Source organism: Oncorhynchus masou, chromosome 28 (assembly GCF_036934945.1).
Source record: "Oncorhynchus masou masou isolate Uvic2021 chromosome 28, UVic_Omas_1.1, whole genome shotgun sequence".
Lineage (NCBI taxonomy): Eukaryota > Metazoa > Chordata > Actinopteri > Salmoniformes > Salmonidae > Oncorhynchus > Oncorhynchus masou.
The window spans coordinates 43,872,018-43,897,440 of NC_088239.1; the positions used below are offsets into that span (position 1 = coordinate 43,872,018).

The 25,423-nt window shown below is 42.3% G+C and overlaps 1 protein-coding gene across 2 annotated transcripts in view; it reads left to right on the top strand.

The window, feature by feature from the left end:
• The window catches only part of LOC135517633 (ADP-ribosylation factor-like protein 15), a 65,791-nt gene that overhangs the window by 19,312 nt on the left and 21,056 nt on the right, over positions 1-25,423 (top strand). For both annotated transcript variants that reach the window (XM_064942123.1, XM_064942124.1), the window contains 3 exons: positions 8,160-8,304; positions 8,594-8,653; positions 14,587-14,795. In XM_064942123.1, the coding sequence (XP_064798195.1) occupies positions 8,160-8,304; positions 8,594-8,653; positions 14,587-14,795 (414 nt within the window). The remainder of the gene's footprint in view (positions 1-8,159; positions 8,305-8,593; positions 8,654-14,586; positions 14,796-25,423) is intronic.

Here is a 25,423-nt window from a genome sequence, read left to right on the forward strand (position 1 = left end):
CATGGGCTGAAAGCTTACATTCTTGTTAATCTAACTGCACTGTCCAATTTACAGTAGCTATTACAGTGAAAGAATACCATGATATTGTTTGAAGAGTGCACAATTATGAACTTGTATGTATTAATAAACCAATTAGTCACATTTGGGCAGTCTTGATACAACATTTTGAACAGATATGCAATGGTTCATTGGATAAGTCTAAAACTTTGCACATACACTGCTGTCATCTAATGGCCAAAATAGAAATTGTGCCTGGGCTGGAATAATACATTATGGCCTTTCTCTTGCATCTCAAAGATCAGATCTAATGTGTTATATTCTCCTACATTAATTTCACATTTCCATAAACTTCAAAGTGCTTCCTTTCAACTGGTATCAAGAATATGCATATCCTTTCTTCAGGTCCTGAGCTACAGGCAGTTAGATTTGGGTATGTCATTTGTAGGCGGGGAAAAAAAGTGTCCGATCCTTAGGGGATTTTTGTTGTTGTTGAGATATATATATCGTTTATTGTCCATACGCTTTTGAAAAAATTGAGATATGAGTGTTAGGCTATATCGCCCAGCGACTGAACTTCTCCCTATGCAACTGGGTCCTGAACTTCCTGACCGGCTGTCTTCAGGTGGTGAAGGTAGGCAAAATTACCTATTCCACAATGATCCTCAACATGGGGGGCCCCACAAGGGTGCATCCTAGGGCTGTTACGTTGTCAGTATTACCACCACACCGGCGGTCACGAGTCATGATGTCAGTCAAATTCCACGTAACCGTTTAGTCACAAAATTAGGCTCCTCCAAGCTCTGTCTAACAACTTCCTTGCTTTGTCTAACAACATAAGTTGTGTGGGTCAGAGTGCAGTATTTCTTTAGTTTTAATAGAAAAACTTTGTTGTTGCCTATCAACTTGACTCGGAGGGAGAACTTCTTCATGTCTCGACAAATTCCCATGATTTGTGAATCTGTTTTCGAACCGAACAGCTAGCGCAAAGATTTCTAATGCTTCCCCTGTCTGGACGACCTGGAATGATAAAGAGTCAATTTCTAATGCTCACAAGCTTCGTCGTCCTCCTCAGAATCACGTTCATTGCGCTAAATAGCTCAACTGGCTAGTTTGCCTGTCTGTAAAGAGGAATGGTGAGCTGTATGCCTCTGATTGGATAGAGCAAATTTAGGAATAAAAAGTTTAGAGTGACAACATGGCTAGATAACGTCAGCTAACAGCTCTCTGTGTTATCATTGAGCAGCCCAAACGGAGCTGTTGCTATGTATACTCAGACGCAGAGGGCAAAAATTATGACCAGGGTGAAGAGTGACTACAATTACTTACACAACTACTGACCGCAATTACTGACCACAACCACACAACTACTAACCACAACAACGCAATTACTTACCATAACACAACCACAGACCACAGCTACTGACCACAATTAATGACCACAATCACACAACTACTGGCCAAAACCACACAATTACTGACCACAAGCACACAACTACTGACCACAAGCACACAACTACTGACCACACAACTACTAACCACACAACTCTTCACTTCAACCACTGACCTCAACTATTGACCACAACCACACAAATATTGACCACACAATTACTGACCACAACTACTGACGACAAACACAACTACTGTCCAAAAATACTGACCACAACCACATAATTACTGACCACACAACTTCTGACCACAACCACACAACTGCTGACCACACAACTACTGACCACACATTGAATCACTAGAACTACTGACCACACGCCTAGTGACCACACAACCACTGACCTAACCTTCTGACCACAACCAAACGACTGACTACAAATGACAACTACTAACCACAACCACTGACCACTACTACTGATAAACTAAAGACCACTGCTGACTAGGGATGGGCATATCAAATTATTTCACTATTCTAGTAATATAATTATTAGTACAACTTTTTGTTTTACTTCTTCCACTACCACAAAAAGTATTTTAAAGAGCTTTAGCAAGCCCCACAACTTTACTTGTAAAATTACCATTGAGTTCAGAGTAGATATTTAAGAGTTTTTGGAAAACTGAGGGAGCTTTTACCGTCATTCTGTTACCAAACTTTACATCTGCACTGTTCTTTGAATAAATATGTGTTTTAATTTTTTTTTTAAACTTTCAGTGTAAATTCTTAAAAGTAGTCCTTGTTCATAGAATTGTATGATTTGTTTAACTTGCAATCAATGTTTTTTGTTTGGTGTACTTTTATAGTGAAAAATGAGTCCGCCTCATTCTGTTACCGTGGAATTGCCCTCCTTGATCATCTTCTTTACCTATTATCTTTACTATCAACACAAAGCAAACACAAATATTTACATGCTAAGATGAGGCATTACAGTTGTGTATATCTGACAGGTATTTTCCACATTCAGAGAATGTGACCCACAGCCGCTTTGTATTCAGTCAGGTTGATGCTGACTAACAAGGTGTCAATATTTTAATAACAGAAGGATAAAGTCCATTCTTCACATTGTTTGTGTTGCCATGGCACTGATTTCTTAAGTTTACAGCAATTGGGGGCATGGGATAGGATGGGTAGTTTTTAACCCCCGTTTTGAAAAGCCTGCCTTCGAGGGTGGGAACAAGGATGTATGGCTCCCTTCAGGCTGTAGTCTTTACAAAGCCAGGGAAAATGAGTCAACCTAGATATCCTGCAATGTCCTGGCAGATAGGAACATCATTGAGAAAAATCCAATGGCTCTATTGAACAAGGACAGCCATATCTACTCGCGTGATCGGCAAAACAAAGGCCACAAAAATGTATACAAAACATGACTCCATTCATTTTTAGATCAGACAGCAATCTCAAACAACCAATGACATCATTGGTTGAACTCTCCCGGCACTAAAAATTCTAAAATACAGCTATTGTGCATATTAATGTCTGAAACGCCCTCTCATCATTCCTCTCATCGTTCATAATTATGTAGGGAGACTGGAACAACACCCCAGATTGTGTCTAGCTGTGAAGTTTCCATTTAAAAAAATGCAATGTCATTGTTTGAAAAGATTTTATGACCTATTTTGATGTTGATTGTAAAGGGTTGGAGAGTGAGCTCGGCCCAGTCCCTACCTACAGTTGATTGTGCTTCAGTCTATGAAACATACAGGATATATATATATATATATATAAGATTTTAAGCACTAGGCCTATTTTGATGTTGACTGTTAAGTTTTGAAGAGGGCTTTGCCCCTACCTACACTTTACTAAGTTTGTCATGGACCAGGCTTTTCCCACAGCCATTATGCCTTTGACACTCCGGGGGTAGGCGTGCCATGAGTCTGGCAAGTGAGTCTTTCCTGGACCCTGTGTGTCCTCAAGGCAGCATTTTTCTGTCAGTGAGAAGGTAAAAATGCTTCCTTAACAAAGCCTGGTGTCATCCGCTCCGATGACATGGAAGCAATCTCACACGCCTCAATTTCCTTCTTTCTGGGATATTTTCAGAGTCGGCTAAGAATAGGCCAGAGAAATCTCTCCGGTCCCAGCAAGCAGCCTCCACAACGTCTATTATTACACGATTAAGGCAGTCTTTGTTGTTGTGTAGTACAGTGGACTCAATGCATGTGGTTCATTACCTCGGTAACCACATTGGCTGGATGTCCTTTTTGGTGGTTGACCATTCTTAACACACACAGGAACGTGTTGAGTGTGAAAAACCTAGCAGCGTTGCAGTTCTTGACACACGCAAACCGGTACGCCTGGCACCTACTACCATACACCATTCAAAGGCACTTCAATATTTTGTCTTGCACATTCACCTTCTGAATGGCACACATACACAATCAATGACTCAATTGTCTAATATTTTTCACCTGGATTACCTTGGTCAGTCTGTCATGGAAAAAGCATGTTCCTAATGTTTTGTGCACTCAGTTTATGTTTATGTTAGTGTGGGTGTGTCTTGTTGCTCCTGACCACCTCTTATAGCAAGCCTGCAGTAGGGGTCTGCAAGGACTTCCTCAGGTATGACTCATTGGCTATTAATCAACTGGTTCAACCTGTTGTTCATGCTCCTAAAACCCCCACAACCCACGGGAGCCCAACTACAAACACTAGTCAAGTTGTCTGTTTGTTCTTAGACTTGTCTGTCTGTTATAGGACTGCTAGAGCTTTGTCATCTGATCTTGAAATTCTCAGTAATGGAATAACTTGCTGGCACATGCCACCTGGTGTTGGAGTTGAAATAATAAACTACACTGAACTAAAATATAAACACAACATGTAAAATGTTGGTCCCATGTTTCATGAGCTGAAATAAAACATCCCTGAAATGTTCAATACACACAAAAAAGCTTTTTTGTGCCGGGGACAACAAAAGGGTGTGCAGTTTTGTCACAAAACTCAATGCCACAGATGTCTCAAGTTTTGAGGGAGCATGCAGTTGGCATGCTGACTGCAGGAATGTCCACCAGAGCTGTTGCCAGAAAATTGAATGTTAAATTCTCTATCATAAGCCGCCCCCATCGTTTTAGAGAATTTGGCAGTACGTCCAACCAGCCTCACATTCGCAGACCACATGTAACTATGCCAGCCCATGACCGGCTTATTCACCTGCGGGATGTTCTGAGACCGGCCAACCAGACAGCTCATGAAATTGTGGGTTTGCACAACTGAATAATTTCAGCTGAAACTGTCAGAAACGGTCTCAGGGAAGCCCGTCTGCGTGCTCGCCGTCCTCACCAGGGTCTTAAACTTGACTGCAGTTTGGCATCGTAACCTACTTCAGTGGGCAAATGCTCACCTTCAATGGCACGCTGGAGAAGTGTCCTCTTCACAGCTAAATCCCGGTTTCAACTGTCCTGGGTAGATGGCAGACAGCGTGTATGGCGTCGTGTGGACGAGCGGTTTACTGATGTCAACGTTGTGAACAGAGTGCCCCATGGTGGCGGTGTGGTTCTGGTATGGGCGAGCATAAGCTACAGACAAAGAACACAATTGCATTTTATCGATGGGGAATTTGAATGGACAGAGATATCGTGATGAGGTCCTGAGGCCGGCCCATTGTCGTGCCATTCGTTCACCGCCATCACCTCATGTTTCAGCATGATAATGCATTGCTCTGCATTGACGTATACGACAGCGCATTCCACTTCCCACCAATATCCAGCAACTTTGCACAGCCATTGAAGAGGAGTGGGACAACATTCCACAGGCCACAATCAACAGCCTGATCAACTTTAATGCGAAGGAGGTGTCTCGCTGCATGAGGCAAATGGTCACACCAGATACTGACTGGTTTTCTGATCCATGCCCCAACTTTTTGTTTGTAAAGATATCTGTGACCAACATATGCATGTCTATACTCCCAGTCATGTGAAATTTAAATAAATAATCATACATACATACATACATACATACATACATACATACATACATACAATTGAAGTCAGAAGTTTACATACACTTAAGTTGGAGTCAATAAAACACGTTTTTCAACCACTCCACAAATCTCTTGTTAACAAACTATAGTTTTGGCAAGTCAGTTAGGACATCTACTTTGTGCATGACACAAATAATTTTCCCAACAATTATTTACAGACAGATTTCATTTATAATTCACTGTATCACAATTCCGTTGGCTCAGAAGTTTACATACACGAAGTTGACTGTGCCTTTAAACAGCTTGGAAAATTAAAAAAAAAGATTTCATGGCTTTAGAAGCTTCTGATAGGCTAATTTAAATAATTTGAGTCAATTGGAGGTGTACCTGTGGATGTATTTCAAGGCCTACCTTCAAACTCAGTGCCTCTTTGCTTGACATCATGGGAAAATCTAAAGAAATCAGCCAAGACCTCAGGAGAAAAATGGTAAACCTCCACAAGTCTGGTTCTTCCTTGGGAGCAATTTCCAAACGCCTGAAGGTACCATATTCATCTGTACAAACAATAGTACGCAAGTATAAACACCATGGGACCACACATCCACCATACCTTGGTTTTTACTCTGACATGCACTGTCAACTGCGGGACCTTATATAGACAGGTGTGTGCCTTTCCAAATCTTGTCCAATCAATTGAATTTACCACAGGTGGACTCTAAGCACATTGTAGAAACATCTCAAGGATGATCAATGGAAACAGGATGCACCTGAGCTCAATTTCGACTCTCATAGCAAAGGGTCTGAATACTTATGTAAATAAAAACCTGTTTTTGCTTTGTCATTATCGGGTGTTGTGTGTAGATTATTGAGGAAAAACATGAATTTAATCCATGGTAGAATAAGGCTGTAGCGTAACCAAAATGTGGGAAAAGTCAAGGGGTCAGAATACTTTCCGAAAGCACTGTACGTTTTTGTTCAGTGTAATTCACAAGCTGAACATTTTATTTGGGGTAGTTGAGGATCATCATTCCTTAGTATTTCTGAAAATTGTACTATTTTCAACCTTTTGATTAGGTATATTTATTTATACTACATGAGCCTGCCATCTCTTTCAGATTTTTCTTTTTTCTTTTAGATATTCTGTTCCAGACTGGTCCTGCCATAACCATATCTCATAATAGTGATGTGAGAGAATGAGCTTTTGGCCTTTCATCAATTAGATTTGCTCACCTCCTTCGCCCTCTCTCCTCCACTCTGACCTCCCTCACCTCCTGAAAAATTTCAAAGATAATCGAGGAGAGTTGATGTGAATGGAAACGCACTTGAAATGTAACGGTCGTTCTCCATTAGCCAAGTTTTACATTTGCAAGTGCTCATAACGGGGACGACACTCTTCCATAAGCCTACTAACGAATTGACACACTCCTCAACCACTTATAGGGTTCCGGGTTATGGAGGAGAGAGGATGGAGGAGACCAGACAGAGAACGGTCTTTTACCCAAAAGAGAATCTCCCATATATTCAGTGTAGGTTGGCGCAGTTCCTATAATCACCACCAGAGCGCAGTCTCGTCCCTTGTAATGGTAGCCAACAGTTACGGAGCATTGATTACACTGTCCCTGTGTTGTTATCTATCATATACTGATGTAGACTTTCAACATTTCAACCTGACCTACCTTTTATTCCTTTCCTGTATATGTTATGTTATGATACATTTTACGTTGTTATTTCAGACTCTGGTAGACACGCAGGTCTGTAAGTGGGTATGTACCAGTGATGCACGTGCTTATCTGGTGCAGCATCTGTGCATCATGAAAGGTTTGCCTTGTCTTATCTCGTAGCGCAAAAAGGAGGTCAGTGGGGCTGCTGTTTTTTTACAGAGCAGAGCATGCTTCTGGTTTGGGTTTCTGTGTTTGACCTGCGTTGTCTGCTGAGAGACCCTGCGGAGAGTCCACAGTAAATCTACAGAGTCTGACCCGTGTCATGTCCTTTATCATCATCCAGAGAAAGGTGAGGGACCTGGGATCTGCTTATACTGAACAAACCGGAGACTGGAGGCCGATTTGCTTGTTGTGTAGGAAGAAACATGACATCACCTCTATCGGGGCCCTTACTGTCCCTGTGTATGCTCTGTGTGCGTGCGTGAGACCGTGGCCAGCGTCCCTGGCTTCTATTTCAATAGGAGGCCCCCTTTCTCTTTGATCTTCCGTGTTGACGGAGTAGCAGTCCCTCAGTCCCTTGACCATGTTGCATACCACATCTTGAGGTTTACTTCACTCACAACATCCTGGGCCCCTACACAAGTATCAGTGTGTCCACTCTTACTATGCACAGGGTGCCTGTAGTGTCCATTCTATAGGCTATATACGACTCAAGGTTCCTTATATCACAGTGGTTATGTGAGTTCAAAGGACATGTCGTGTGGCTGAGCACATCTCAATTGAAATGAAAGTGGAGAGAGGGAGAGCGAGAGGACACAATGTTTTTTCCTCTCCAAATCTTACAGTATCTTTGGCTGGAAACAGATGGCGTTAACAGATGTGATCCTGCCCGGCGTCTCCAGAGTGGCGAGTGGCGTGCTCAGTGACAGAGCAGACGTCAGTAGTGTCACAGAGTCGATCAGTGGGTGACGTGGGTGCAGTGTCCAAACGCCAAAACACGGACTCGCTGTGCACTAGCGCTGCCCATCACACCTCTCACGACTGTCCTCTGACTCTGTGTCCCTTCTCTTCTCCCCCGCTCTCGATCACCTCTTTTCTCTCTCTTTCTCTCTCTCCGTCCCCCTCTCCCTCCTACCTCCAGTGTTTCAGGACACTGTGCTGTAAAGGACAGCCCCCTCCCAGACCAGAGTATGACCTGGTGTGTATTGGACTCACAGGCTCTGGGAAGACCAGCCTACTGTCAAGACTCTGCAGTGAAGCCACAGACAACATTGGGCCAACCACGGGTGAGGTTCGACTCCACCTGATGAAATCACAGTCCAAATGCTCCTTGTACAGTTCTCTTTACTCTGCATAAAGGTTTTTTTGCAGTAGAGCAGTCAAGTATCCTATGCATTGAATCAATTTAGTGTCAGTAGTTAAGTGGTGTGCTTTCGGGACCTATTCCCTACCTGCAGAAAAGAGCACAATATGAGTATTTTCCAGCACTTTTACATGTACTTTCTCTTGCCTCTTTTTAAGCAATGTCTGCCACGACTTCCTGTGTGAAGCTTTACGTTTAATTCTCCTTTCTAGGTTTCAGCATCAAAGCTGTTCCATTCCAGAATGCCATTCTGAACGTGAAAGAGCTCGGAGGTATTTATTTTCACCTATTTTCCATTATGATGTGAACACAATGTTCCCATTGTCAGGGTACTCAAGTTTTGTAGTTCAGTGGGCAAAACACATTTTTCTGTTCTTATTGGACAAGTGTCAATGGGACTTCCTCCGTTTCACAAAAAGTTGACTCCCATTCCGTGCCAACTGAACATGACCCTAGCTGTGCACAATCCAAGAATATCTGCAAAAATCTAAACATATCAGAAACCCTAAAGGTCCTAAAACAATGTTAAGGAACTTTTCCTTTGCTAGCTAAATGTTAGAATCCCCTAAGATAGTAAATGTTATTGAGGACTCGAATGACACACATCCTCTGTGAAGATGAGTCATAGTTATCTCTCAACTGATGATCTTTGCATCAGAAAGCAACGTGTCAGACAGACAACACGCAAATGAAGTAGCGAACACATCCCCTCAAATGTCACTCGCCCGCTGGGCGTGCAACTGTGTGTCAGAGAGGCAGTAATGCGTAAGTCTTTTCTGTGATGTGGGTGGGGTGGGGGGGGGGCCTGTATGACATCATTGGTGTGGACAGGGACTCTCCCTTATTTCCAGACAGGGATCACCTAGCTGCTGTTCTCTGAAACTGTGTCCCAAATGGCACCCTATTCCTAATTTAGGGCACTACTTTTGACCAGGACCCATAGGGCTCTGGTGGACCATATAGGGGGATAGGGTGCCATTTTGGGATGCACACTGAAGTTGGGAACATTCAGCCTCTCATCCTACAGTTAGAAGCTGGAGACACACACCCCAAAATGTTGACAAGGTGCAGAGTAACAGTCCGTAAACCTGGGGGGAAAACAATGATCGCCGCACCCTCTAATCAGTTTAATGTAATAGGCTTACTCCCTTATTCTTTAGGGACCAAAGAAAGCATTTGTGTGCTGAAATGTTAAGGACACACCATAACGAACGCCGAGCCTTGCGCAATAGATCACCTGCTGGGCGTCGACGAATGGTGGTAATTTAACATGTAGAATTGTCGGTAAATGAACAGAAAATAATGGCCGATGATGTTGTTAGATAGAATGGCCACCCGGCACACGCTGCTTTTAGCCATTTCGTCGGCACTGTCTATTTTGTCATTTAGTCCATCACTAAAGAATGAATCATTGGGTTTCTGGTGTAGTTCGGGAGACAGTACTGTAATGTTTTTCTAGGTTATCTGTGGGGTGTTTGGAGGTCAACAGGTCAAACAGTACTGGTAATGTTTCTGTTTGGGTTTCACTCTCTATCTCCATGACTGTAGTCTTGTCTGTCTGCTACGGGTTTTAGTGTTGTTGGTTCGTCTGCCCCCTGGCTGGGATGTTTTTGGTTTGTGTGTGTGTGTGTGTGTGTGTGTGTGTGTGTGTGTGTGTGTGTGTGTGTGTGTGTGTGTGTGTGTGTGTGTGTGTGTGTGTGTGTGTGTGTGTGTGTGTGTGTGTGTGTGTGTGTGTATTTATGAGAGATGAGATGAGAGGTCAAAGCCAGTTTCCCATCAATGGGATGGTGACACCATACTGTGTGTGATTCCTCTGTCCGTCTGTCTGCCTGTCTGTCTGTAGCTAGGTTTCCATCCAATTGGCAACAGATTTTCATGGGATAGGTTATTTAAAAAATCTGTATACAAAATATATGCACATTTTCCCACAAGGTATGTTTCCATCAAAATGACTTGTTGAGAATAAAATGAATTCTGTGCGTGACGATTTAGGTTATATAAAACCACTTTTGCTCTTAGTTTCAGTGCTCGTTTGCAATTTCAACCTGTTATAGTTGGCGGCACTTTTTTTCCAGTGCCAGGATTGGTAATTTACCTGTCTTATATGAGCTCGCTTGCGCCTAGGTTATTCAAAGATCACGTTTGGGAGCAAGAAAACATTGAGAGGACATCTACTTTAAAAAAAAACCCCATCTATGTAGGCTACTGTACGTTATTTTAGCCAGCTCTTATTGTTATTTTGGATGTGTGTTAAAAACCCCTCCGTGTACAGTCGGCCATATGCCCATCAGGAAATCAGCGATGCGATAATCCTGTGACGTTCCTAAATGTAACATATCAGCTGGTGACTCCAAGTTTACTTTGACGTGATGCTATTAGGTCAATATTTACACCCAAATACATGTTTTTTATTTATGCCGTATAATCTATTTCGCTGACTTTTTTTGTTGTTGTTGTTGTTTATGTTGCCCACCTTGTCGAGCATATGTTTTGTCGTTAACCTTTTTAATATGTGCCATCTCTCCTCCCATCTTTTCCCAAGATGCTTTGGAGAAGAAGTGACAAGGGGGGGGGGACCTTCCCACTGGGCAACACACTGGTTGACTCAATGATGTTTCCACGTCGTTTCAATTAAATTAAAAACGTACGTGGAATAAGATGTTGAATTGACGTCTGTGCCCAGTGGGTTGGACCTTCGGCAATAAGGTTGAGAACAAGGTGAGGAACTAGAATGTGAGGAATCGTTGACAGATGGAATTGAGTTCGAGCCTGTCTACGTGGTCGGTTGGCAGATCGCTCCGGGAAGATGCTCTGAATGCCCAGATGCTCCGGTTTAGAGTAGACCAGTGTGTAGCAGTCAGTCAGTTAGTGTGTAGCCCAGGCATCTGAAACCACTTATCTCACACTCTTTATTTTCCTCAGAAACCAAGCATGATGTAATGCCATTTTGTGGAAAGTGTGGTTTCTGTTACTGTCACACGTGATTGTAACACAATATGTTTTCTGGTAAACTGGCTTGTGGTCATGTTTTTGTTACACTAAAGCTACATCTAAGTAGAGAGTGAGATAAACACAATAGCCAATAACCTACATTGTTACAGGAATGACTGGAGACTTGTTGCTATAATAGTCTGTAAAACATCACTCAGCAGGATGACGTTTGAACATTGGTTTCGATATTCATCCCCAGATTCATGTTGTAAATTCCTCTAAAGTCTCGGAGCACAACCACCGAAGTCTCTTTTGGTTTTTGTAGCTCGAACCAGGAGGAGGCAGAATTGAACAGGCCGGGCCACGATAGTGATGGATAGCCTAGCTCTTATGCTTGGCAGATTTTTTTAGCATCTGTTCTTGAGCAATACATTAGTCCTTGATAATATGGCCTGGTTGAGACTTAACTTCCTTCCTTCCTCCCCTCTAACCCGCATCCCCCTCACACAATTATTGGAGGTGTTTTGAAACTTAATAGTCAATCTGTAAGCTGTTTCAGCTCATAACACTACTGCCACGCAATATTACTTAATTTTAGAGCAGGCATATTGGTCAAGTGTTTGGGGGTAGAGTTGTTCATGGATTCCCACAGAGTCGTAGTAGGCTAATCGCCTGTAAACACTTGTAACGAGGGGCGGCGTTTCACCGTAAACTAGCCTGGGTCGTGTTCATTAGGCCCTTTTGTACAAAATGTTTCAATGTGGTTTGCAATGGAAAACGAAAACAAGCCCAGGTAGTCCCTCCCTGTTTCAGAAATGTTTCCTCCATTTGATGCCCCAATGACTGCCACCGAGATGAGGAACCTATTTTACTAGCGATGATGGTGGGCGTGGTCAAATTGCAGTCAGGTCCACTTTTACTATAGCCCCAAAGATGGAGGAGTTAAACCATGGCTTCCTCCTCCTCTCCTCTTTAGATTTCAGAAAAAAATAAGTGGTTGTTTTTCCAGCCACACTCAGGGAGAGTAATTTAACTGACACAACTGACCCTTTTCCTATGGGTTTCTGGTTCTATTCCACCACTCTGTCACTCATGCTAACCAAAGCCATGCCCTGCCTTGTGAGCCTTGGTGGCCACATTTTTGTACCCCCAAATTGCTGTGCAGAAAAGGAACCATATGTTCATTGTAAAAGAAGAAGGTTCATTTGAACTGTGCTGTAGAGTGGCCAGCATAGGAAACTGCTTTAATGTGCTCTCTGAGTTGTTTCTGCTTTAAAGAGAATCTTGGGATGCCTCCCAACTGACACACTATTCCATTTCGAGTGCACTACTTTTGACTAGGCCCCTGTTGGGCGCTGGTCAAAAGTAGTGCACTATAAAGGGAATAGGTTGTCATTGGGCCACAGGTTTTGTGTGTTGAACACACTTCATTTAGACAGACATGTCGTTTTCCCCACCGGGCCCCCCCAGCGCAGTGCAGAAGGCTAAAAGTTGGCATGCAGTCCTGAAGTCTGAAGAATATATAATGCAATATCCGCAAAGATTTTATGAAAGGAGGGTGGAAGCGTTTGCAAAATGCACTCCAGACGTGCTCCGATTTGAAACTATGTTGAAATTCGATGCATTTTTACCCTTTCTTGCTGGAGGTCTCCATTACTCATAGGCATTCATTTTTATTTGCCGGATTATCAACGTACAATTGAATTAGGTGGAATGATCCTCTGGAAGTATGAGGTTGAAAAGCCAGTTTAGTTGCAGAAAAATGTGACGGGCACTAAAATAAACTATTTGAATGGTTTTTGACAGTGTGTTAACTTTGATAGGAATACTGCAGCCAGGGCCAATAGTGTGTGTGTGCAGTGCAGTGCTTTCAGAAAGTGTTCACACCCCTTCACTTTTCCCACATTTTGGTTACGCTACAGCCTTATTCTACCATGGATTACATTTTCTGTTTTTCCTCAACAATCTAAACACAACACCCCATAATGACAAAGCAAAAACAGGTTTTTATTTGCACAAGTATTCAGACCCTTTGCTATTATGAGACTCCAAATTAAGATCAGGTGCATCCTGTTTCCGTTGATCATCCTTGAGATGTTTCTACAACTTGGGAGTCCACCTGTGGTAAATATAATTGATTGGACATCATTTGGAAAGGAAGAAGAAGAATCTTCCTAGAGCTGTACTCCCGGCCAAACTGAGCAATCAGGGAAGAAGGGCCTTGGTCAGGGAGGTGACCGAGAATGCATTGATCACTCATAGAGCTCCAGAGTTCGTCTGTGGAGATGGGGAGAACCTTACAGAAGGACAACCATCTCTGCAGCACTCCACCAATCAGGCCTTTATGTTAGAGTGGCTATACGGAAGCCACTCCTCAGTATAAGGCACATGACGGCCTGCTTGGAGTTTGCCAAAAAGCACCTAGACTCTCAGACCATGAGAAACAAGATTCTCTGGACTGATGAAACCAAGATTGAAGTCTTTGGCCTGAATGCCAAGCGTCACGTCTGGAGGAAACCTGGCACCATCCCTACATTGAAGCATGGTGGTGGCAGCATCATGCTGTGGGGATGTTTTTCAGCGGCAGGGACTGGGAGACTAGTCAGGATTGATGCAAAGATGAACGTAGCAAAGTACGGAGAGATCCTCAATGAAAACCTGCTCCAGAGTGCTCAGGTCCTCAGACTGCAGTGAAACTCCCCGTCCAACCTGACAGAGCTTGAGAGGATCTACAGAGAATAATATAGATGTGCCAAGTTTGTAGCGTCATACCCAAGAAGACTCGAGGCTGTAATAACTGCCATATGTGCTTCAAAAAAGTACTGTGTTAAGGTACTGAATACTTATGTAATTTTTATTATTAATATTTTTTTTGCAAAAATGTCTAAACCTGATTTTTGCTTTGTCATTATGAGGTATTGTGTGTAGATTGATGAGGGCGGGAAAAAACAAATGAATACATTTATATAAATGCTTTAACATAACAAAATGTGGAAAAAGTTAAGGGGTGTGAATCTTTTCTGAATGCACTGTAAATACAGTATATGTGTGCGTGTTGGTATAGTTTGTATCGATTTTTGAAGGGGCTGATTAAATTAAGAGATACTTGAACTGGTACGGTGTGTGTGCCTTACTGTCCATGTGTGCGTGGTCAGGAGTGGACTCCATTTACAAGTACTGTGCTGGTACTAACTGTGTGTGTGTATGTGTGTCTGCATTGCTGTGTGTCTGTGTACATGTCTGTGTCTGACTGCCTGTTCGCCTCTGTCTCCAGGAGCGGACTCGATAAAGAAGTACTGGTCGCGGTACTACCAGGGTTCCCAGGGGGTGGTGTTTGTCCTGGACAGCGCCTCCACAGACGAGGATCTGGAGATGGCCCGAACTGAGCTTCACTCTGCCCTGCAGCACCCCCAGCTCTGTACCCTGCCCTTCCTCATACTGGCCAACCACCAGGACAAACCAGCTGCTCGCACCACACAAGAGGTAGGCCGAACGCACACACCGGTACACACTCACACACACCTGCTACACGCCCCGAACAGGAGGAAACAACCAATGATGCATATCAACGCTATAGATTATGGTATAATATATATGTAGTAAAATATGTACACTGAGTGGACAAAACATTAGGAACACCTTCCTAATATTGAGTTGCAACCCCATGTGCCCTCAGAACAGCCTCAATTAGTTGGGGAATGGACTCTACAAGGTGTCGAAAGTGTTCCACAGGGACGCTGGCCCATGTTGACTCCAATGCTTCCCACAGCTGTGTCAAGTTGGGTGTTGGACCATTCTTGATACAGGAAACGGTTGAGCGTGAAAAACCCAGCAGCGATGCAGGTCTTGACACACTTTAACAGGTGTGCCTGGCACTTACTACCATACCCCGTTCAAAGGCACTTAAATCTTTTGTCTTGCTCATTCTCCCCCTGAATGGCACACATACACAATCAATGGCTCATTCGTCTCAAGGCTTAAAAATCCTTCTTTAACCTGTCTCCTCCACTTCACCTACACTAATTGAAGTCGATTTAACACGTGACATCAATAAGGGGTCATAGCTTTCACCTGGATTTGCCTGGTCAGTCTATGTCATGGACACTCAGTGTATATCTATGGTAACGATAGACTAGCTACCTATCCAGGGGTGTACTTGTACATCAAGCTGCCTCACGGTACAGGGATGTTCTGGCCCAGACAAGACACCTCTTTTTGCACATTTTGAATTCAAACAGACGACGAACACTAAAAACCGTACCTAGCAGGCATAATTTGGCACATTACGGTCAGGTAAAGACGTCTTCCCCATACAACCAGTATAAGACCTGCCAATGGAGTCATGAAAGACATTGTAATGATGCCACTCTAACCAGTTATAGATGCTGGTTATAGGCCAGTAGACACCATATAGAGTTCTAACTTACAGAGCCTTGCAAAAGTATTCAGGCCCCTTGGATTTCTTCACATTATAAAGTCAGCAAAAAAAAGAAACAGCCCTTTTTCAGGACCCTGTCTTTCAAAGATACTTCGTAAAAATCCAAATAACTTCAGATCTTCACTCTAAAGGGTTTAAATACTGTTTCCCATGCTTGTTCAATGAACCATACACAATTAATGAACATGCACCTGTGGAATGGTTGAAGACACTAACAGCTTACAGACAGTAGGACATTAAGGTCAGAGTTATGAAATCTTAGGATACTAAAGGGCAGCAGGGTAGCCTAGTGGTTAGAGCGTTGGACTAGTAACCGAAAGGTTGCAAGTTCGAATCCCCGAGCTGACAAGGTACAAATCTGTTGTTCTACCCCTGAACAGGCAGTTAACCCACTGTTCCTAGGCCGTCATTGAAAATAAGAATTTGTTCTTAACTGACTTGCCTGGTTAAATAAAGGTAAAATTAAATCTAAAAAAAATTAGAGGCCTTTCTACTGACTCTGGAAAAACACCAAAAGAAAGATGCCCATCTGCGAGGCATGCTGCAAGGAGGCACGAGTACTGCAGATGTTGCCAGGGCAATAAATTACAATGTCCGTACTGTGAGACGCCTAAGACAGTGCTACAGGGAGACGGGATGGACAGCTGATCGTCCTCGCAGTGGCAGACCACGTGTAACAACACCTGCACAGGATCGGTACATCCGAACATCACACCTGTGGCACATCACACCAGTTGTTGTTGCTCTGATGGCAACAACAACTGCCCTAGTTACACCAGGAATGCACAATCCCTCCATCAGTGCTCAGACTGTCTTCAATAGGCTGGACTGAGGGCTTGTAGGCCTGTTGTAAGGCAGGTCCTCACCAGACATCGCCGGCAACAATGTTGCCTATGGGCACGAACCCACCGTCGCTGGACCAGACAGGACTGACAAAAAGTGGTGGAGGTGGAGGGTCCGTCATTGTCTGGGGCGGTGTGTCACAGCATCATCGGACTGAGCTTGTTGTCATTGCATGCAATATCAACACTGTGCATCCTGACATGACCCTCCAGCATGACAATGCCACCAGCCATACAGTGCTTGTTCTGTGCGTGATTTCCTGCAAGACAGGAATGTCAGTGTTCTGTCATGGCCAGTGAAGAGCCGGATCTCAATATCATTGAGCACGTCTGGAACCTGTTGAATCAGAGGGTGAGGGCTAGGGCCAATCCCCCCAGAAATGTCCGGAAACTTGCAGGTGCCTTGGTGGAAGAGTGGGGTAACATCTCACAGCAAGAACTGGCAAATCTGTTGCAGTCCACGAGGCTGAGATGCACTGCAGTACTTAATGCAGCTGGTGGCCACTCCAGATACTGACTGTTACTTTTGATTTTGACCCCCCTTTGTTCAGTGTACGTTAGTCACATGTCTATGGAACTTGTTCAGTTTATGTCTCAGTTGTTGAATCTTGTTATGTTACAAATATTTACACATGTTAGGTTTGCTGAAAATTAACGCAGTTGACAGTTAGAGGACGCTTCTTTTTTTTGCTGAGCTTGTGTTACAAAGTGGTATGAAAATTGATTTTTCATTTCTTTTGTCAACAATCTATACAAAATACTTAATATATATATATATATATATATATATAGTCATTGCATAAGTATTAAGCATCCTTTGTTTAGGCAAGCCTAAATTAATTACTATTTTAAATTAGTTACTATTTTAAAACAGTTACAGCGTTCAATGGCTGTGATGGGAGACAACTGAGGATGGATCAACAACATTGTAGAGACTCCACAATAATGACCTAAAGCGTGAAAATAAGATCTATTCCAAAACATGCATCTTGTATGCAACAAGGCACTAAAGTAATACTGCAAAAGAACTAAGCAAAGGAATATACTTTTTGGCCTAAAAGCAAAGCCTTATGTTAGGGGCAATTCCAATACAACACATCACTGAGTAACTGCCTCCTTTTTTTCAAGCATAGTGGTGGCTGCATCGTGGTATGAGTATGCTTGACATCGGCAAATACTGGGGAGTTTTTCAGGATAAAAAGAAATGGGGTGAAACTAAGCTCAAGCAAAATCCTAGAGGAAAACCACACCAGACTGGGAGAGGAATTCACCTTTCAGCAGGATAATAACCTACAACACAAGGACAATTATACACTGGAGTGGCTTAACAATAAGTTAGTTCTGTTAGTTCTGACTTAAATCTGCTTTATAATCTATGGCAAGACTTAAATTGCTGTCTCGCCATGATCCCTAAAATCTTGACAGAGCTTTTTTTTTTGTAAGAATAATGGCCAAATACTGCACAATGCAGGTGTGCAAATCTCCTATAGACTCACCCAAGAAGACTAACAGCTGTAATTGCCAAAGGTGTTTCTAACATGTATTGACTCAGGGAACTGAATACTTACCCAACAACTATATTTCATTTTTATTCATCTTAGAAAATTTTTTTTTCTTCCACTTTTCCACAATTTCTTCCACTTTGACATTAGAGTATTTTGTGTTGATTGTTGACAAAAAAATTGCAATTCAAAATTTAATCTCACTTTATAACACAATAAAATTTTAAGAAATCCATGGGCCTGAATACTTTTGCAAGGCACTGACCTGCACTAACTTCTGGTTGAGAAGATTACAATCAAGATTACAATCAAATAAACATGTCAACCAGACTATGAAGCTCTGGGAGCACCTTCTCTAAGAGTATGAATTAGGCTTTTTGAGCGTTGAATCCTAAGCAACCTGCCTACACCTTGTTTGAATTACGATAGACCAACAGTAGGCAGTGCCTACTTCTCACACAAAACATATTTTTTTGTGTTTAATAGAATCAGAATACCATGATGCCCCAGCGCAGCCCTGTGCTTACAGTGGCGGTCAGGCTGTCGTCATGGATACCACTCTCGAGTTGTTTTAAGGTTACCCGTGCTCATGCGAGCTAAACCAATTAAAGTAGCTGTCTGATTACCCTTGTTAACCTGCCTATTTTAAAGCAGCCGGTAAATGGTAATTGTGTTACTGCCTTAGCTGTGGCTGGCGGTGTGGTTCTGCTGCGTTTTAGTTTTGACAACGAAGAGGATTTGGTCATGGAGGCTAAGTGTTTGTTTGTCAGGTATGTGAGGCCTGTGTGGTCCAGCAGTTAGTGTCGTGGACCCCGGCACACATGTATACAAGAGTCGCCATTGGTGTGGGTTTGAATCCAAGCCGCTGCCTTTCTGACTCGCACTCTGTCCTACCTTTCCTGGCTCCTCTTCGCTGTTCTATCCCAATAAAACAACACAAAAAACAGGGAAGAATAAAGGTCTGTGAGATCTTTAATCATGTCTTGTCTCACACCTTCTCATGCCTGCCCTCACCGCACTTCTCTCCTGCTCTTTCAGCTAGCGACTGTAGAGTTCTCATATTGATCTGAGGTATAAAAAAACAACAACAAACAAACAGTAAAAGTTCTGTCCCAAGTTGTAAACAGGATGTACATGAATTGTTATGTCTTGCGATCAGTCCCGATTATATCCCAAATGACATCTTATTCCCTATGTAGTGCACTACTTTTGACCAGGACTGACTGGGTTCTGTTCAAACGTAGTGCACTATATAGGGAATAGGGTGCTATTTAGGATATAACTCCTGTCTGTCTCAGTCACTGGTCTTTGGCCCTGCCTGGTACACATATCTTAAAATAAAAGTTCACCAATTTTGAGTGTTTTATTGTTTTTTGTGCATCTCTGAGTGATGTTCTATCCATTCCCTGGGTAATTTCATGTTTTCATGTGTATCTGAGTTATTGACGATCAAGCAGGCAGAAATCAGTCTGGTGTTACATAGCACTGTCGCTTTTAGATCGAAAATGTCTATCTCGGGAGGATGTCTTCTCTCGAATGAGCCATTGATCATGTTTTTCTTACCTCGAGAAATTTGTAATTTAACGGAGGGTCTAGCACATTTGCATTGTGCAGTTGCCAGAGATATTATAGGAATCCAATGAATGAAGAAACGTTTCACGCCTCACCCAAAAGACTGTCGACCAATCGCGTCCACGTTATCATGCTGTGCCACGCGATTGATAAACTAATCGTCACGCCATCCCTACTCAAAGTCAGAAAATATGTGTAATGTTGTGCTTCTTGTTAGCCAAATTTGTGTTGGGTTTTTGAGCTTAAGCCCAATAGCCTCCATTGTCCCAAAACCGCCCAGAATGCATTACGCGCCATATTGATGCGACATGGGCAACGTTTCCCATCTCCTCAGAAATATATCTGCCGTTGCGAATGTTAGACTCCAAATTGTTAAGCACATCGATCTGCAGGTTGAACATGGTGAGATTGTGGACTAATTGTGCAGTTTGTTTAGGCGATTTTTAAAGCTAACTAGCTATGTTACATGCTGATATTGTATTTGGTATTATTGTGTGTAGCTATGTTTGCTAGCAAGCTAGCCATCCAGCCTGTCCATAGAGAGAGCATTGCATTTTGGATTTTGTAGTGGAATTGAGCTGCAACAGATTTCCACAACAACTTTCCATGTTGCTACCAACCTCACTATATGAAACATTTGTTCACCAAAAAAACATTCTCACACATTAGTGTTATTTAGTACTGTAAATTGAAGGAATATGCGGTTTTGGGTGGATTTTTCCTTATTATTGGGTGGATTTTTCCTTATTATTCCTTATTATTACTATTTGGTTTTAATGGATTCACTAGCAGCTATCACTGAAAAAGTCTGAGGGAAAACTGGATGGGAACACAGCATTCCCGAGTAGGGTTGCAAATGGAGGGTACGGTGCCTTCAGAAAGTATTCATACCCTTTTTTGACTTATTCCACTTTTCATTGTGTTACAGCCTGAATTAAAAATGTGTTAAGACATGAAGGTCAGCCAATTTGGAAAATTTCAAGAACTTTGAAGGTTTCTTCAAGTGCAGACGCAAAAACCATCAAGCGCTATGATGAAACTGGCTCTCATGAGGAACGCCACAGGAAAGGAAGACCCAGAGTTCCCTCTGCTGCAGAGGATACGTTCATTAGAGTTACGAGCCTCAGAAATTGCAGCCCAAATAAATGATTCACGGAGTTCAAGTAACACATATCACAAAATCAACTGTTCAAAGGAGACTGTGTGAATCAGGCCTTCATGATCAAATTGCTGCAAAGAAACCACTACTAAAGGACACCAATAAGGAGAAGAGACTTGCTTGGGCCAAGAAACATGGACATTGGACATTAGACTGGTGGAAATCTGTCCTTTGGTCTGATGAGTCCAAATTTGAGATTTTTGGATCCAACCGTCGTGTCTTTGTGAGACACAGAGTAGGTGAACAGATGGTCTCAGCATGTGTGGTTCCCACCGTGAAGCATGGAGGAAGAGGTGTGATGGTAATTTGCTGATGACACTTTATGATTTATTTAGAATTCAAGGCACACTGAACCAGCATGGCTCCTACAGCATTCTGCAGTGATACACCATCTCATCTGGTTTGTGCTTAGTGGGATTATCATTTGTTTTCAACAGGACAATGACCCAACATATTTCCAGGCTGTGTAAGGGCTATTTGACCAAGAAGGAGAGTGATGGTGCTACATCAGATGACCTGGCCTCCACAATCACCCAAGCTCAACCCACTTGAGATGGTTTGGGATGAGTTGGACCACAGAGTGAAGGAAAAGCAGCCAAAAAGTGCTCTGCATATGTGGGAACTCCTTCAAGACTGTTGGTGACGCATTCCAGGTATAGCCGGTCAAGGCAATGCCAAGAGTGTCTAAAGCTGTCAAGGCAAGGGGGGCTACTTTGAAGAATCTTAACAGATTTTTTTGCTTACAACATGATTCCATATGTGTTATTTCATAGTTGTGATGTCTACACTATTATTCTACAATGTAGAAAATAGTAAAAATAAAGAGAAACCCTGGATTGAGAAGATGTATTCACACCCATGAGTCAATACATGTTAGGATCAGCTTTTGCATCGATTACAGCTGTGAGTCTTTTTGGGTAAGTCTCGAAGTGCTTTGCACACCTGGATTGTAGAATATTTGCACATTATTCTTCTTAAAATTCTTCGCTCTGTCAAATTGGTTGTAGGTCATTGCTAGACAGCCATTTTAATTTCTTGCCATATATTTTCAAGCCGGTTTGAACCTTTTCACACATACCAACAAACGGGTGTGATCATTCTACAGTGGTCCCTGCAGCGTACCCTCAAATCGGTGTGACTAGAACGCTTATTTAGAAAGTACAGTTTCGATTGACGCAGCAGAAACAGAAACATTTAGCAGAAACACAGTCCTTACAAAGTTACAGTTAAAGTCGTAGGTTTACATACACCTTAGCCAAATACATTTAAACTCAGGTTTTCACAATTCATGACATTTAATCCTCGTAAAAAATCCCTGTTTTAAAGTTATTTAGGATCACCACTTTATTTTAAGAATGTGAAATGTCAGAATAATAGTAGAGATTTATTTCAGCTTTTATTTCTTTCATAACATTCCCAGTGGATCAGAAGTTTACATACACTCAATTAGTATTTGGTAGCATTGCCTTTTAAATAGTTTAACTTGGCGTTTGGGGTAGCCTTCTACAAGCTTCCTGCAATAAGTTGGGTGAATTTTGGGTGAATTTTGGTCTGCTCCTCCTGACAGAGCTGGTGTAACTGAATCAGGTTTGTAGGCCTCCCTGCTCGCACATGCTTTTTCAGTTCTTCTAGGATTGAGGTCAGGGCTTTGTGATGGCCACTCCAATACTTTGACTTTGTTGTCTTTTAGCCAATTAGCCACAACTTTGGAAGTATGCTTGGGGTCAAGCAAAGAGGCACTGAATTTCAAGGCCTACCTTCAAACACATCCACAGGTACACCTTCAATTGACTCAAATGATGTCAATTTGCCTATCAGAAGCTTCTAAAGCCATGGCGTTGTTTTCTGGAATTTTCCAAGCTGTTTAAAGGTACAGTCAACTTAGTTTTTGTAAACTTCTGACTCACTGGAATTGTGATACAGTGAATTATAAGTGAAATAATCTGTCTGTAAACAATTGTTGGAAAAATTACTTGTCATGCACAAAGTAGATGCCCTAACCAACTTGCCAAAACTATAGTTTGTTAACAAGGAATTTGTGGAGTGGTTGAAAACGAGTTGAAAGACTCCAACCTAAGTGTATGTAAACTTCCGACTTCAATTGTATGTCCTGAATGTGACCAGTTCAGTAGCGACAACATACGCAATCATCCAAACCGGGAAATTGACATATCACAAGCGGAAACTGCAATGTGAATTTGCCAATAGCAATTACTGTTTAATTCATCACGTCACGGGTGAGCTCAACATTGATCTAAATAATTCAGTAACAAAAAAAAACTGAAATGGAAAGTAATCCGACGATGGGTAGTTTGTGCGCGCCGCCATGTTTGTTTTTCTCCTCAACCATAGATGATGATAAGAGGAGACGAGATGAGTTTGGTCTGTTTGCAGTATGCATGTTGAAGGGTTTGTGCCGTCTATGATCATTCACTTCCAGAAGTTTACCCTTCACATCATTATCACATCTTATGTCTGACAGACGTTTACCTGATACCCAGAATGCATTGTATAATGTCAACAAACATTGCGCCACACATATGTGGCAAATAGCTTAGCACTAGCTCATTTATAATAGTAGAATGTTCCAGAAAGTATTTTACACACATCATAGGTGCTCTTTACAATCTATGCAAAAATCAGAGTGCATTATTTGTCACCAGTACTTGAAAACGTGAATAAAACTGTAAGTACATTATGCTCCATACATTCATACTGTATGCTACAATGGAAATGACAACACAATATGCAGAAAATAAGGCACTTACTTTGATAGGAATGCACACATGTCCAAAGTTATTATTTGTACGGAAAACAACAAGGTAGGCAATGCGAGCGCCAGCCAGAAAATGTGCCAATTCGTGCAAGACTGCGCAAATTTTTACATACCTGATCTGCGGAAACATTGTTAAAGTGCTTGGGCTGTCCTCGAAGAGAGAAGTTTGTCCGGCTCAGTAAAGCCTCAAACATAAATGTCCGCAACACAGAAATGGGCTCCTTCTATGTGAATTAATGAGGTGGAACACACCTCAATTCAGATTGTTGTTAGAAAATAAAACTTGGTAGAAAATCGTTTGAAATTGACAAATTGAAATGGAACACTAATCATCAAGGCCAACTGTCCTGTTGCGTAACAATCCCATTTTGGAACAGTGAGTGCATTCTGACATAACGTGCATAAAACAAATCACGCTTTGGAACTCACATAATGGGTTAAGTAAAAACTGTAACTTGGCCACTCAGAAACATATAAAATGTTGTTTTGGTAAGCAACTCCTGTGTATTTTTGGACTTGTGTTTTAGGTTATTGTTCTGCTGAAAGATACATTTGTCTCCCAGTGTCTGGTGGAACGCAGACTGAACCAGGTTTTCCTTTAGGTTTCAGCCTGTGCTTAGCTCTATTGTTTCTTTTTATCCTAAATAAAACTCCCTAGACCTTGCCGATGACAAACATACCCATAACAGGATGCAGCCACAACCATGCTTGAAAAATGGACAGTGGTACTCAATGATGTTGTGTTGGATTTGCCCCAAACATACCGCTTTGTATTTAGGACTTAAAGTTAATTTCTTTGCCCTATTTTTTGCAGTTTTACTTTAATGCCTGCCTTATTGCAAACAGGATGCATGTTTTGGAAAATTGTATTATGTATAGGCTTATTTCTTTTCACTCTGTCATTTAGGTTAGTATTGTGAAGTAACTACAATGTTGTTGATCCATCCACAGTTTTCTCCTATCACAGTCAATAAACTCTGTAACTGTTTTAAAGATTACGGTAACTTTGCAACCTTCTTCATGACCTGCAGTCTGCCTGTCTCGATGCACTAACCAGAGGTGCATATGTTTTCTGTCATCTTGAACACTGTATTATCTCTCAATGCTTTTTGTCATAATGTACTTTTTCACATTGCCATTTTTCTGAGTCTCGGGGTGTTCCACCACAAAATGGGGGGGGGAGTAGATCAGGTTTGAATGGAATGTTTTCTAGGTGCGCAGTTTGTAGTGAGCATGGAAATTGTGTGTGTGTCTGCTTGCACTCGTGTGCGTGCTTGTGTATTCGCTTGCTCGAATGCGTGTGTTCGGCACTGCAGGTCATGGTGAATTGGGTCTGTATCAGGCTGGGGCTATAGAAGGCTCCAGGGAGGAAGTGAAAACCCAGAGCTCTAATGACCTGGCTGAGCAGTAGTCCTAGGTGGGTAGTAAATATCAGCCCCTTACAGAGTATCACCTCACCTCCCAATGTGTGCGTGCGCATGCGCCTCTCTTTGTACACTGTGTGTGCAGTTTCTTGGGCAGTGTTGCACTCAGATTTGTCTCAGATCAGCTGCAGGAGGCTTGCATATGATACCAACAGCTGATGATGTGCAATGAAACTAACATGGAAAAACTTCAATCGGCCACCGTAATCGAGACTCCCATCTGATTTATAACCCTGCATGTGCACACTGCTAGAGAGCGGAGATTAGCACACCAGGTAGTTAAAGGTAGTTAACCAGGTAGTTTAAAGGTAGTTTAAAGGTAGTTTAAAGGTAGTTTAAAGGTAGTTGAACCAGTCAGTCTGAATCGTTACAATGGTCTACTTCTCAATGAGGTAAAT